A 13474-nucleotide genomic window follows, 5' to 3' on the forward strand; every position below is an offset into this window, starting at 1 on the left:
CAGACAGAGGAAAGCTCCACTTCACGGCTCTCAGGGAGGATGCTGGGTCAGTTCTCTGGTTTGGCCACCAGGGGTCATTTTACCCTTGTAAATCACTATCTGGAGGACTCAGGTAAACACAAAAGGCTTAGTAGGAACTAAAACACACAGTGGCACAGCCTGGGAAACTCTAACAGTCACACACAGACACACACACACACATGCGCACACACAGAAACATACAGCAGTGAGAAACAGAAATGCATGCAGGACATGGACATGAGCATGTCACCAATTCCCTTGTTAATCTCACTAATAATGTCAGGGTCTTAGGATGACATGGGGCTTCCCTGGTGGCTCAGAGGTTAAAGCGTCTGCCTGCAATGCAGGAGACCTGGGTTCTATCCCTGGGTCGGGAAGATCCCCTGGAGAAGGAAATGGCAACCCACTCCAGTATTCTTGCTTGGAGAATCCCATGGATGGAGGAGCCTGGTGGGCTGCAGTCCACGGGGTCCCAAAGGGTTGGACACAACTGAGCGACTTCACTTAGGACGACATAGTGCCAGCCCAGACTCCATTCAAGAAGGAAGGAAACAGTAGGTGGCTGGTAAATCAGACTTCCATTTCCTTACTTCCAGCTCACTAAGAGTAGTCATCCTGTTCCTGCCCTCCTGTCCATCATTCATCGGATTTACTTCCATGTAAACTTCTTGCCTGGCTCTTGTTCTGTTTCCTTTTCCCTGCCCAGAGAAACCCCCACCCCCACCTCCTCCTCAGTATTTGTGCAGCTCGTTCCACCCCCACCTCCCGCTGCAGCTCCAGGATCCCTGGATAGTGCTCCACTGGAGTAGAGCACCTACGCACCTTGCCCCCACCCCCACCCCCACCCCCAGAAGCTGCAAGCCTTTCAGACTACAACTGGCAATTGACTTGAGCACAGCTTTTTCCCTGGCATTAATAAAAACAATGTATATAATAGCCTGGGAAGAAATTACACAAACTCTAATACTTCAGTACAGGTATAGTTCTAAAGCATGATCTGGGGATGGATTCTTTTAGAAAGTCTAAACTATTTTCATAATAATACGACTAAGCTGTTATTTGTCCTTTTCACTCATTCTCTCACAAGGAGATGATGGAATTTCCCAGAGGCTTCGTGACACTGTTGCTCTCACAGCTATTGGAATGTGTGCTTGCCTATTTCTGTTTTTAAAGTTATTCTTTTTTATTTCTAGTATGGTTAAGTATCAAAAGAACAAAGTATCAGCAAAAGTTATTTGGAATGCTCCATGTTTAAGAGTGTAAAAGGGTCTGAGACCAACAAGTCTGAGAACTGTTACTTTAGAACAAGAATGTTCTCCTCATTGTATTATCGGTGAAGCAGCAGACGGGGCGCCAGGTGGAGGGGGAAGAACCGAGGACCTAGAATGGAGGAGATCTTGAAGGGGGAAGGCAGGACCTAGAAAGGGGACTAGGGACCAAGAACTTGGAGGGAAAACTCCTCTAACTCAATTTTGCCCTGCCCCCAACTATCCATGCTGGGTGTCAGGTCTAAATTGTTTCAAGTCACTAGACAAGAAGGAAACCAATTCAGTGAGCAGCCAATACGCTTTTGTATTATTAATATTATGCCTCAGTGCTGGGCAGGGAGAGCCTCCTAAGACTCCCTAAGCCTGCTGTGGTCCGTCTAAAGGCAGGACACCCATCTTCCGCTCCATCTACCAGCTGTGGGCCGCGTTTCCTGCCCACCAAGGACATTTCATCCAGTCTCCTGCCTCTACATGGGCAGGTTCACAGCAACACTTTCTAGGGGCTGGGGAAGGGGTCCTCCCCTGCTCACCATCACCCCCAGTTAAAGACATTTCCAGCGGCGCTCTTCCTACCGCGCGCCCCTGGGCCCCACACTTCGTTCTCTTCTGCATCCGGTAGCAGGAGCTGCCACTCCTAAGTCCCAGCGCCCACCCTACCGCTCCCCGGTGCACACCGCGGCGTGTCTGAGAGTACCAGAGGCGCGGGAGTGGGGGTGGGGGTGGGACCGTGCTCTGACACGAACGACTGTGCGTTCAGAAGGACGAATCCTCGTGGGATGGGGTGAAGGATGACCGGGGATCGGAGGGCTGGAGCTGCCCCTGGCTGGTTGTGGTCAGAGTAGAGGCGTGGGCAGTCTCGGTGAGCGGTTCAGCGAGCGCCTCCTGAGCCCCGTTGGCGGCCAAGGTCCTGTCCCGGAGCGGGGCTCTCAGGCCTCGCAGGGTGTTGCGGAAGCCCTCCGCGCTAAAGTAGTACACGAGGGGGTCGAGCACGCAGTTGGCACCGGCCAGCAGCACCATGACCATCAGCACCCCGCGCACCTTCTTGCGCGCCTCGGAGCTGGCGGGCACCACCTCGCCGCGTAGCAGCCCGTACACGGCCAGCGTGGCGTTGTAGGGCACGAAGCACAGCAGGAAGATGACCAGGCTCGCCAGCAGGAGGCGCACCGTCTTCCGCCGCCGCTGGCTCCGCGTGGCGTCGGGCCGCGCCAGGGTCCAGAAGACGCGGCCCGACGAGTAGACCACGGCCGCCAGGGGCAGCAGGAAGCCCAGCGCCTCGGCCAACAGCAAGAGCGGCAGTAGGCTGCCCTTCCACAACTTGTCGCTGAAGCTCTCGAAGCAGAGGGACACGTTGCGGCCGTCTCTGGCGCAGGACGAGGGCTGGTGCGCCAGGATGGTGGGCACGGCGAACACCAGGATGAGCGCCCACACGCCCAGGCAGAGCAGCCGCGCCACGCGAGGCCGCCGCAGGTGGCGCAGCCGCAGCGGGTGCACGATGGCGGCGTAGCGGTCCACGTTGATGAGCGTCAGGAAGATGCAGCTGCCGTACATGTTCATCTGAAAGACGGCGCCCGCCAGCTGGCACAAAAAGTCCGGGAAGGGCCAGTAGTGCCGCGCGTAGTAGGACAGGCGCAAGGGCAAGGAGAGGGTGAAGAGCAGGTCGCTGGCCGCCAGGTTGCACATGTACACGCTCACCACCGAATGCACGCGCAGCGCGCGCAGGAAGACCCAGAGGGCCAGCGCGTTGAGGGGGAGCCCGGCCGCCAGCACCACGCTGTAGACCACCAGATGCAAATGATGGATGGGCTGGTAGTCCGGGCACTCGGTGGGAAGAGACTTGGCCGAGGAGTTGGCTTGCATCGTGCCACTGTGCGCCGAGGAGCTAGGCTGGGGGCATCAGGGGGCGCACCCACGTCCTAGCATCTCCAGTCTCTGGGGCTGGGGCCTGGGGGCTGCACAGAGAGCCCCAGAGCAAACGGAGGTTCAGCATGGGCGTGTGGGTTGTGGTTGCAAGGCAGCCGGCCTGGGGGAAGGTGGGGAGCAGTGGGATGCCTTTGGTCACAGCCTCATCGGCAGTGGAGACCTGAAACAGGAGGGAAGCCAGAAGTCAAGATTGGGCAAGGAAGGGCTGAAGACACAAATGTTATGGAGCTGAACTCCCTGGCCTCTTGAGACCTTTTTCAGCCTCAGACCTTTCCCTTACCTTCCTTCTGTGTCCAGAACAGCTTTCTGCAGCCGTCTCCATGGCACAGTGTTAAATGCACAGACTCTGGAGTCAGACTTGCCTACGTATAAATCTGTGCCTTTGTCCTGGTGTGCCTTAGCCACTTCCCTGGTAGTCCAGTTACTAAGACTCAGAGCTCCCAACGCAGGGTTCAATCCCTGGTGAGGGAACTAGAGCCTACATGCTGCAACCAAGAGTTTGCATGCCACGACTAACACCCTGCACAGCCGAATAAATAAATATTTTTTTTAAAGGAAAGAAAACTGAATTAATATCTCTACCCCTCATTTTCCTTACCTGGAAAACAAAAGAAAGAAAGGAGAGGCGTTCCTACTTCACAAGGTCATTAGACTCAACGAGTCAATATATATGAAATGCTTTGGTTACTGTTATCTGCTAATATCTCTTCCTTTCTTCCTTTCTTCCTTTCTTGTACAAATGCTTCCTGGGACTTTAGAAGGTTTCAGGCATGTTCAAAGCAGTGAACAAAACAAAGGCCTTGCCCCCACCTATTTTCCATTCCCCTGAAAGGAGACAGATGATAAAGTATTGGTAAATAGGTATTGGCCTCCTTGGGTGGATGGCTCAGGGGTAAAGAATCTACCTGCAATGCAGGAACCACAGCAGATGTGGTTCAATCGATGGGTCCAGAAGATCCTCTGGAGAAGGTAATGGCAACCCACTCCAGTATTCTTGCCTGGGAAATCCCATGGACAGAGGACCCTGGCAGGCTACGGTCCATAGCATCACAAAGAGCTGGACACAACTAAATGACTTAGCACACACACACGCACACAAATAGCTCTTATGTCAGGTGGTGAGAAGAACTGTGGAGCCCCTCCCCTGGCACCAGCCTGTTCTGCTTGTTCCCCATTATCTAAAGAATAAAGTTCAAACTCCCAAGTACAGGATGAAATCCCAGCCTCATCTCTGCTGTTGCTCCTGTGTGGGCTGGGTTTGTGGTCAGAGTGACCCAGTCCAGCTGGATGGTTTGACCTTGCTCACTCTCAGTTTTTTCATTTGTAAAATGGGGACAGTAATAGAATGGGGGTCCCATAGGCTGATGGCACATCTCAGCACAGTGCTGCCAGATGGGGAAGGCCTTGTGGGTTGAACTTCTCTGGGAGCTTCCCTGCAGAGTCTGACTTGGATGTTTCCTAGTGAGGGTTCTATGATGGGGGGAGACGGTGGTTTGGTCCTAAGGGCTTGAAGGGGGCGCTTAGCCCAGAGAAGGTGGCAATGAGCCAGGAAGTACTGTGGGCTCTGATAAGACTGAGACTGCCGGAAAGGGCAGACCACAGCCGCTGCCATCCTCAGGCAAAAGCTGGCAGATGAAGGGTATGGCCAGAGGTAGTGGAGTCAGAAGACAGGACTTCATCTCAAGTCCTTCCTTAATGCCAGAAGGCCACAGAAGAGACCCCTCCATTGTGATCCCCACATGCTGTCTATTTTGTGTGTGTTGTAAAATATACAGAACTTATTAAAATTACCATTGCAACCATCTTTAAGACTACAATTCAGTGACATTAAGTACAATCGCAGTATTGTGTAACCATTGCCACTATTTCTGAAACTTTTTCATCATCCCAAACAACAGCTTTATACCCATTAAGCAATAACTGCTCATCCCCTTTCCCTCCCTCTCCTGGAAACCTCTATTCTACTTTCTGTCTGTGTAAATTTGCCTATTCTTGACCCCTCCTCTGAGTAGAAATGTAGAATTTCCATCCTTTTGTGTCTGGGTTATTTCACTTAGCTTAAAGTTTTCAAGGTCCCTCCATGCTATAGACTGTATCAGAGTTACAGTCTTTTATGGCTGAATAATATTTTCCTGAGCTTCCCAGGTGGGTCAGTGGTAAAGAACCTGCCTGCCAATGCAGGAGATGCAGGTTTGATTCCTGAGTCGGGAAGATCCCCTCCCTGGATGAAGAAATGGCAACCCACTCCAGTATTCTTGCCTGGAAAATCCCATGGACAGGGGAGCCTGGTGGGCTATAGTCCATGGAGTCTCAAAGAGTCAGACACAATTGAACAACTAAACAACAAAAACAAATATTTTCCCGTATAAACACCACATTTTGTTCATCCGTTCATTTGTTGATGGTGACTTGGGTTTTTCCATCTTTTGGATATTGTGGGTAATGGTAATGAAGATGGGTGGCCATGTGCCGACTTGGGGATCTTAAGGAAATAAGTTATCTGAAGACCCTGAGCCATTATCCCAAAGTACTGAACCTACTCCTTTCAGTAGGAACCACTTAAAGCCTTACATGGAACAAAGTTGTAAACCTAATCGTCATACGTTTTCTAGTGTGTTTTTCGCTTGCTTGTTTGTTCTCCCTCCAACCAGCAGTTTGACTTGTAAGAAGCACAGCACAAGAATAAAGAAACATTTCTCCTACGAAATACCAATTTCATCAACGAAAATAATGTTGGATGGGTCTTAAACGTGCGGAAAAGCAAATAACACCAGTTCTCTTCCTAAAATGTGCCCACCTCCCATGATCCTTTGCTCCAGTCATGCCAAACTAGTGATAATTCTGCAAATACTTGACATCTTCAGGGCTCTGCCTCTCACGTGCTGTCTCTTCAACCTGGAATGCCCTCTCTCCCCTTCTCTGACTGGTAAACTCAGCCACTTCTCAGGGCCCCATGTTGCCTTTCCTGACTCCCGCCCTCCCACCAAACAGGCATAGTCCCCTCTTTGGTGTCTCCCCAGCACTTTGGACGCACGTCAGCTTTTCCTACTCAGGCTGTCATGAGCTGTTCTTGGTCTGCTCCTCCCACTCACCCGTGAACTCCCTGAGGGAGGGCCTGTGGACTGTGACTTACTCATCTTTGTAGCCCCAGCCCCTCCCTCTATAAATGTTGAGTCAAAAATAATAGCTGCCTTACTGATCGCTCACCATCTCCCTGGGTGCCTTCTAAGTGCAAGCTCTAATCCTCCCAGCAGCCCTCGGAGGTCAGTGTTTCTCCTGATTTTTACTCAAAAGTGGTCAGTGAGGAGTGAAATCAGGACTCAAACCCAGGACGTCTCACCTCCAAAGTCCAAGCTGCCTCCAATAAGAATGGGTGGGTGGGTGTGAGCTGGATGCTGCACCTAACTTTTATTGCTGCCTAGATGAAATCTGTGCCCATAGGTGAACGCTTTTACTTCCTCCTTTGTCCAATTGAAATATGTACTGTTTAATAACCCACTTCCTTCTTTCTCCCACTTCAAACATTGGTACCACAGACTCATCTCTCACATACACAAATATGCCTCCTGATGATCTCCCCTTACCTACTGAATCAGTTTTCTGCTTTCAGCTCCTCAGGTCATGTCCTGTGTATTTGTCCCATTTCCCCAACCAGATGATAAGGTTCTAGGGTAGGGATTAGGCCTTTTACAGCTTTCTTCCCAAGCTCACTCACACTTCAGTCTTTCCACTTAGCAGGCCCTTGTGATATTCACCGGCTGCCTGGAAGGAAATCTTCCCTCTGCCCCCCATGTCCATCCAGCCTGTAATCCTGTTATAATATTTCATGTGTCATTCCAACCTCTTATCACATTCCTGACTATCTTTTCCGCATGTGCAACTCTGAAAAGCATGTCCCTTTGGAGAGCCTTGTTTGGAAACTGCTTGTGATAAAACTTCCGTAACAGTTTACGGCTGCAATTTTTGTTGCTGTTTAGTCCCTAAGTCATGTCTGGCTCTTTGCAACCCCATGGACTGTAGCCCGCCAGGCTCCTCTGTCCATGGGATTTCCCAGGCAAGAATGCTGGAGTGGGTTGTCATTTCCTCATCCAGGGAGGGGATCTTCCCAACACAGGGATCAAACCCAGAACTCCAGTATCTCCTGTATTGCAGGCAGATTGTTTACCACTGAGCCACCTGGGAAGCCCACAGCTACAATTACAGTAACATTTTATCACTCTTAACCATTCTTTGGAGAATCAATAGCTCCTTACAATTAGGATGAATGAATGAGTGAATGGATAATTCTCTTCCAAGAATACTAAATCTCTCAGCACTTCCCTCGTGGCTCACTGGTAAAGAGTCAGCCTGCAACGCAGGAGACACTAGAGACCTGGGTTCGACCCCTAGGTCAGAAAGATCCCCTGGAGGAGTAAATGGCAACTCCAATATTCTCGCCTGGAGAATCCCATGGACGGAGGAGCCTGGTGGGCTCCAGTCCATGCGGTGGCAGAGAGTTGAACAGGACTGAGTGACTACGCACACAGCACGCCAGGCTCTCATCAACAACACTGCATGTTAATGAAACCACAATGTATTAGGTGAGCTGCTACTAAAAGGTGGAGTTAGGAATTCTTCAGAGATGCTCTCTCCTTCCTCCATTCCAAAGCCGAGAAGCCCTTGGGTTGATGTCTCAAAAAGCCACCCCTCTCTGACAGACTCACACAGAATGGCCTAAGCCAAGCATTGAGAGCTGCCAGGCTCCTGCCCTAGTCCCCCACCCCATCCGCTTGCTTCCCTGGGGCTCCTTGTCAGAGGAACTGAATGGGCACAGTGCCAGGCCAGATGGCAGAGATGGGAAAAACTGCCAAAAAGGAGGCAAACAGGAAATGGAAGACGGGCTCTAGGTATGGGGAAGGGGCAGCAAGCCCCTCTCCTCTGTCCTGCTGTCAGCAAGAGGTCAGGTTGGGGTGGGGGGCGGTAAAGCAAAGAAACAGCAGCAGCCCCAGAAGCACAGAGACACCAGGACTTCATTTCACCAGGGAGAAGGGGAACCTTGAGGCCCACACGGGCTCAGCAACCTCAGCATGCCCAGAGGTCACGTGACCACACAGCTGCACTCACGTGCAAGGCCACAGGCAGGTAAGGGTGCACCAAAGGATGGGCACACAAGATTGCTAGTAACATACAGATCAGTGTGTAACACGTGTGTGTGTGCACGGAGCCTCAGACAGCCAAGCCAGGGGAGGAGGGCAGACCCAGCCCCCGTCTTCGGGACAGCATCCTTAGATGGACAGACAGACGGGCAGCTTCAGGGGCACACACACAGGTGTGCAGATGGCCACAAGCAGATCCCTGCCCCAGGACACTGAGAGGCAAAGAGAGGCCTGGGGACTGCCCCTCCGGCATCCTCCCCCCACCGCCCCAACACCATGCACAGACCAGACTATGCGTGGTCATTCTCCTCCTCACCTTCTCCGTCTTTCAGCTTGCCATAAGCACACCCAGGGCCCAGATCCCTGTGTCCCTGGGACCTCTGGGACCGGCCCCACTGCCCTCTGAGCTGGGCTGGGCACCATGCTTTGCTGAGATAAGTCAGTGGGGCAGGGCTATTTTCTGCTTTGGCAGGAAGTGAGAATGGAGGATAAAAGTGGACAGAAGGCTAGATCATGATCTTTCCCTTCCTCTCCTCCACACAACTGGCCCGTGGCGTCCACCCTTCTGGCGCCTGACCAGGGATGCAGAGGGGAGCTGAACAGAACGGGGGTGGGTGATTTGGGACACTGATGGGGGCAGGGAGGAAAGACAGACAGCTCCAGCTTCCTCCTGTCTGCTACCCTCCCCATGGGCTTCCTGCCCCACTTCCCCCCCTGCTCTCCCCGCCTCTCCGAACATCCACCAAAGGCCTTGCTCTCATCACCTCTTCACCTTCGGAATCTACACCCTTCAGAAATTTGGAAAGTGGGAATCTCCGGTCTCTTTATCCTTCTTGCCCCGGAAGACCAGCTCTGAATAGCTCTGACCTACTTTTAGATTTGGGCTGTCAAAAGCCCATCAGCGTGTCTCCCCACCCCCACCCTCACCACACACACTGTGTAACCAGACCTTGTAGCTGACTGAACCCACTTCCTCTCTTGCCGCAACCTGGCAGCCAAGAGAAGATGCAACCTCTACCCACAGACACGTGTGATTGTGAAGACTCTTATGGCCTGTATGTTCAGATTTCCCAAACGGATGCAAACTGTACTGAGCATCCAGCAGAAGGATGATGAAAGCTTTAGGAAAATCTCTGTCCCAGGGCTGCTCTGAAACACAGATGAATCCTGCCCATCAGCTTGTCCTGGGTCTGGGAAGTTTGTGAAAGTGACTCATAGTCGCTCAATCTCGTCTGACTCTTTGCGACTCTAGGGACTGTAGCCCGCCAGGCTCCTCAGTCCATGGAAGTTTACAGGCAAGAATACTGGAGTGGGTTAGCTGTTCCCTTCTCCTGGGGATCTTCCTGATTCAGGGATCGAACCTGGGTCTCCCGCATTGCAGGCTGATTGGGGCAGTCTGTAAGGTGGGGATAGTACCAGGTCACCCAGTTGAGTGGATGGCCTCCTCCTGACCCAGGGGTCATGGTCTTCCCCTCCACGTGTTCTGTCTAACCTCCATCCTCCTTCCTCTCTGGTTCAGGCCTGCTCTGCTTTCTGCAGCCCAGATCCTGCTCCAGCCTCTCCCCACCCTTCCCCTCTTGGCCTCTCTTTCAGCTCTTCCAACATCATCCTCAGCTGCATCTTTTCCCTTTCTCTATTCTCATCCCATTTCTCCTTTCTAGGAAAAGGCCAAAAGTTCAATGACTAGTCGCCCGGTGAGTGGCTGTCACCTCCCCACCTGCATACATTTCTCCACCCTGCTGTCAAGAGCTGGAAAAACAGGAAACAAAGTCTCGATCACTCAGGACTCAAATGGGATCAACTCTCTGCAGCCCTGTGCTCTGGGTGGTCCTTGTTTTGGGACTTGGCTGGGTCCCACAGACTCAAAGAAACCTCGGGAAGCCTTTGGATTCATGGACCTGGCCCTGCCCTTGGGCAGCACTGAGTATGTGTGGTGTGGAGCCCTCAAGCCTCTGTGATCCCTCCCCGGGGGCCTGGGCTTGGGAGGCTTCTGAGCTGCTGGGGTGCATGCTGAGGGCACCAGACAGGGACACAGCCGGGCTCTACGGTCTCTGGGTGGCCAGGAGATGAAGCTCAAGGGTTGAAAGTTTCTGCTTCTGTCTCAACCCAACCCTTGCCTCCAGGTCCCCTTCGGCGACAACCTCAGATCACCCTGAAGGGACCAGAGATGCAACCTGATGGGAGGGCCCCTTCCCATCAGGGAGGCCCCCACAAACAGGGAACAGCCACCCTCAGTGGTGTGACACACAGGTGTCAGGGACACCGCTTTGATCCCTGATCTGGGAAGATCCCACATGCCTCATGGCAACTAAACCCCTGAGCTAAACTACTGAAGCTCCGTGCACCTAGAGCCCATGCTCTGAAACAAGAGAAGCCACCACAGTGAGAAGCCCGTGTACCACAAGTAGAAAGAAGCCCCCACTCTCTGCAACTAGAGAAAAGCCCGGGTGGAGCAAAGAAAACTCAGCACAAACAAAAATATATACATAAATACATATTAAAACAAAAACAAAAGAAGGCCCTGCACACCCTCAAATATCACCCCCACCCTACCCTGTGCCCAGTATCTGAAATCTTATCCACTGCATGACACTCCTGGACCACATCCTACCAGACCTGGCAGGACACTGGAGACGTCTGGCCTCAACATCTTATAAAGAGAATGCCCTGGGTGAAGGCAGTGTCTCTCAGGCACCTCTAAGACATTGGATTTGGCTGGGAAGGTCCCTATGAGGGCAGGTCTGTGCCTTGAACCCGCTCTGGAGTTTAATCAGGTCAGGTTACTGTCACCTGCAGAGGCCTGGCTCCGGATGAGTGGGCGTTGGACATTGTCTTATCTGAGAATGGGAGAGGGTTGGAAACTATCCTCAGAGGGCCCTCTTTCCTCAGTGGCCCTGGGACCCCGAGTTTAGCGTGAGAGTAGGTGAAGGGGAAGACCCAGCCCCCAGAACAGACAGACCCAGGGGCTGGCTTCATGCTCCAGGGCACATCCTCTGTCTGCGGTCTGCCTGCCTGAGGTCGTCCCTTTGAGCTCTTTATTCAGAAAGATTTCTCCAGGCCCAGGGCCCCCTCTCACCTCCACTCCCACCCACGTCCCCCAATTCTAAAGGAGGGGTGCTGTCCTTGTGCCCCTGTGAGGTTCAATCCCACCTGTGAGGCCCCCTTACCTGTGCTCGTCGGTGTGGCTCGCAGCTCTCCCGAGCTGGCTTCTGCCTGCTCTGCGCCAGGCCGGGCTGGTAGGACCTGCTCCCGGCAGTGGGACACACCCACCTCAGCAGATCTCAGCAGATCCCGGCACCCTGCACGCACCCGCACCCAACCCCAAGACAGCGGGCAGGGAGAGAGACAGAGGAGGAAGCCGTGACCTCAGTGCCTTCACAGTTTGGCCAGAGAAGAAACCCCAGCAGAATGTCACTTAATGCAGCCCCAACCCTCACCCACTAATGCCCTCACCACCACCCATCCCTCTCACACCCCTTGTAGTTTCCGGGAAGCCTAGCTGTCACACCCAGTACTGCAGATTCCAAATTACTAACCCCCAGCCTCTTGCTGTCCTGCCGGTTCCCCCTGGCTGTCTCGTCTGTTCTGGGTTCCAGCAGATGGTTTTGCTCTTGTCACAGGTGGCTTATACCTCCCTCTGTGTGTTTGTGGGGGAGGGGGAGCAGGACTCAGACGACAACCCCTAGTCTCTGTAGCCTGGGCTGAGCCCCTTGTCTTCCAGATCAATAGGGCCAGGCATGTTGTCTGCGCTCTGTGCAAAAAAAAAAGAACAAAAAACAAAAAAACAAGCTTTGAGCCCTAGGTGAAAAAGGACATTGTGGTTGAATGAGCATGGGAAACACTAAGTCGAACAGGTTTCTCTATTACAGGGTTTCTCAGGGTCTTAAAAGCTTGACCACATGTTGATAATAAAAGCTGGGTTATGGGGGCATTGAGGGTGCATTGTGAGTGTGTTAGTTGCTCAGTCTTGTCTGACTCTTTGCAATCCTATGGACTGTAGCCCACCAGGCTCCTCCTTCCATGGGACTCTCCAGGAAAGAATACTGGAGTGGGTAACCATTCCCTTCTCCAGAGGGTCTTTCAGCCCAGGGGTTGAAACTGGGTCTCCTGCGTTGCAGGAAGATTCTTCACCTTCTGAACCACCAGGGTTGCGTTATTCTGTATTTGTGTATGCTTGAGCTTTTCCATAACGTTTTCTGTTAAATGCTATATAGTTATCTCCACGTGTGTGTTTCCAGAATATGTTTTGGGAGATCCGTTATTTTTTTTTTGTTTGAAAGATTTTTTTTTTTAAACGTGGATCATTTTTATAAGGTTTTATTGAATTTGTTACAATATTGTTTCTGTTTTTTATGTTTTTGGTTTTTGTGGCATGTTGAGATCTTAGCTTCCCAAACAGGGCTCAAATCCATACCCCCTGCCACTGGAAGGCAAAGTCTTAATCATTGAACAGCAAGGGAAGTCTCCCAGGTTATTTTTTTTTAACTTTTTAAAAAAGTTGATATGTTGTATTTTCATTTTTATTCAGTTCAAGAAATTTTCTTTTTCATTTTTTTGGCTACATGGCATGTGGGATCTCGTTTTTCCAACCAGGGATCAAACCTGCGCCCCCTGCATTGGAAGCATGGAGTCTTAACCACTCGACCACCCGCTAAGTCCTGATTCCCACGTTATTAAAGGCTGATGCTGGAGTCACATCTCCACGCAAGCTGTCATGACGCGCTCCCCCACATTTGGACCACTGGGCCCATGACTGGATGTCAGAGCAAGGGCTTCCAGCCCAGTTGCCTCCTCCCTCCTATAAATGGCAAATTCTGCCATACTGCCTGGGGCTGGCCCCCGCTGGACACAGTCTCATTCAGATGACCCTCCAGAGGGACAGTCCTGCACTCACATCTGAGATCATGGGATCAGAACTTCAGAAATGGAGACACACACGCCCTCGTGGCCCACACAGTCCCCAAGACACCGGCCATGACTTCTTCTGACTTCTCAGTCTTCTCCTGGCACAGGACTGCTTCCCTGAGAACCACCCCCAGGGTTCCCTTGCCAACAGATGGCTCCATAAGTGCCAGGGGCTGTAGAACTGACTCCCTGGGGGCAGGGGGCGGGCAGGCCCAAGAGGGGATC

The 13474-nt window shown here is 52.2% G+C and overlaps 1 protein-coding gene across 4 annotated transcripts; it reads right to left on the reverse strand.

Annotated features, from left to right (window-relative positions):
• Positions 1–1252: 1252 nt before the first annotated feature.
• Positions 1253–11917, reverse strand: LPAR5 (lysophosphatidic acid receptor 5). Of its 4 annotated transcripts, none has more exons than XM_027541134.1 (2): positions 11512–11917; positions 1253–3369 (listed from the first exon to the last, which is right to left on the reverse strand). In XM_027541134.1, the coding sequence occupies exon 2, from the start codon at positions 3144–3146 to the stop codon at positions 2043–2045; it is 1104 nt and encodes a 367-aa protein (XP_027396935.1). In that variant the 5' UTR covers positions 3147–3369; positions 11512–11917; the 3' UTR covers positions 1253–2042. The 4 variants fall into 4 exon arrangements, with proteins under 4 accessions (XP_027396935.1, XP_027396936.1, XP_027396939.1 ...); XM_027541135.1 differs by lacking the exon at positions 11512–11917 and adding an exon at positions 8661–8902; XM_027541138.1 differs by lacking the exon at positions 11512–11917 and adding an exon at positions 3808–4158.
• Between the last annotated feature and the right edge of the window lie 1557 nt (positions 11918–13474).

The sequence above is a fragment of the Bos indicus x Bos taurus genome, chromosome 5 (genome assembly GCF_003369695.1).
Source record: "Bos indicus x Bos taurus breed Angus x Brahman F1 hybrid chromosome 5, Bos_hybrid_MaternalHap_v2.0, whole genome shotgun sequence".
Classification (NCBI taxonomy): Eukaryota; Metazoa; Chordata; class Mammalia; order Artiodactyla; family Bovidae; genus Bos; species Bos indicus x Bos taurus.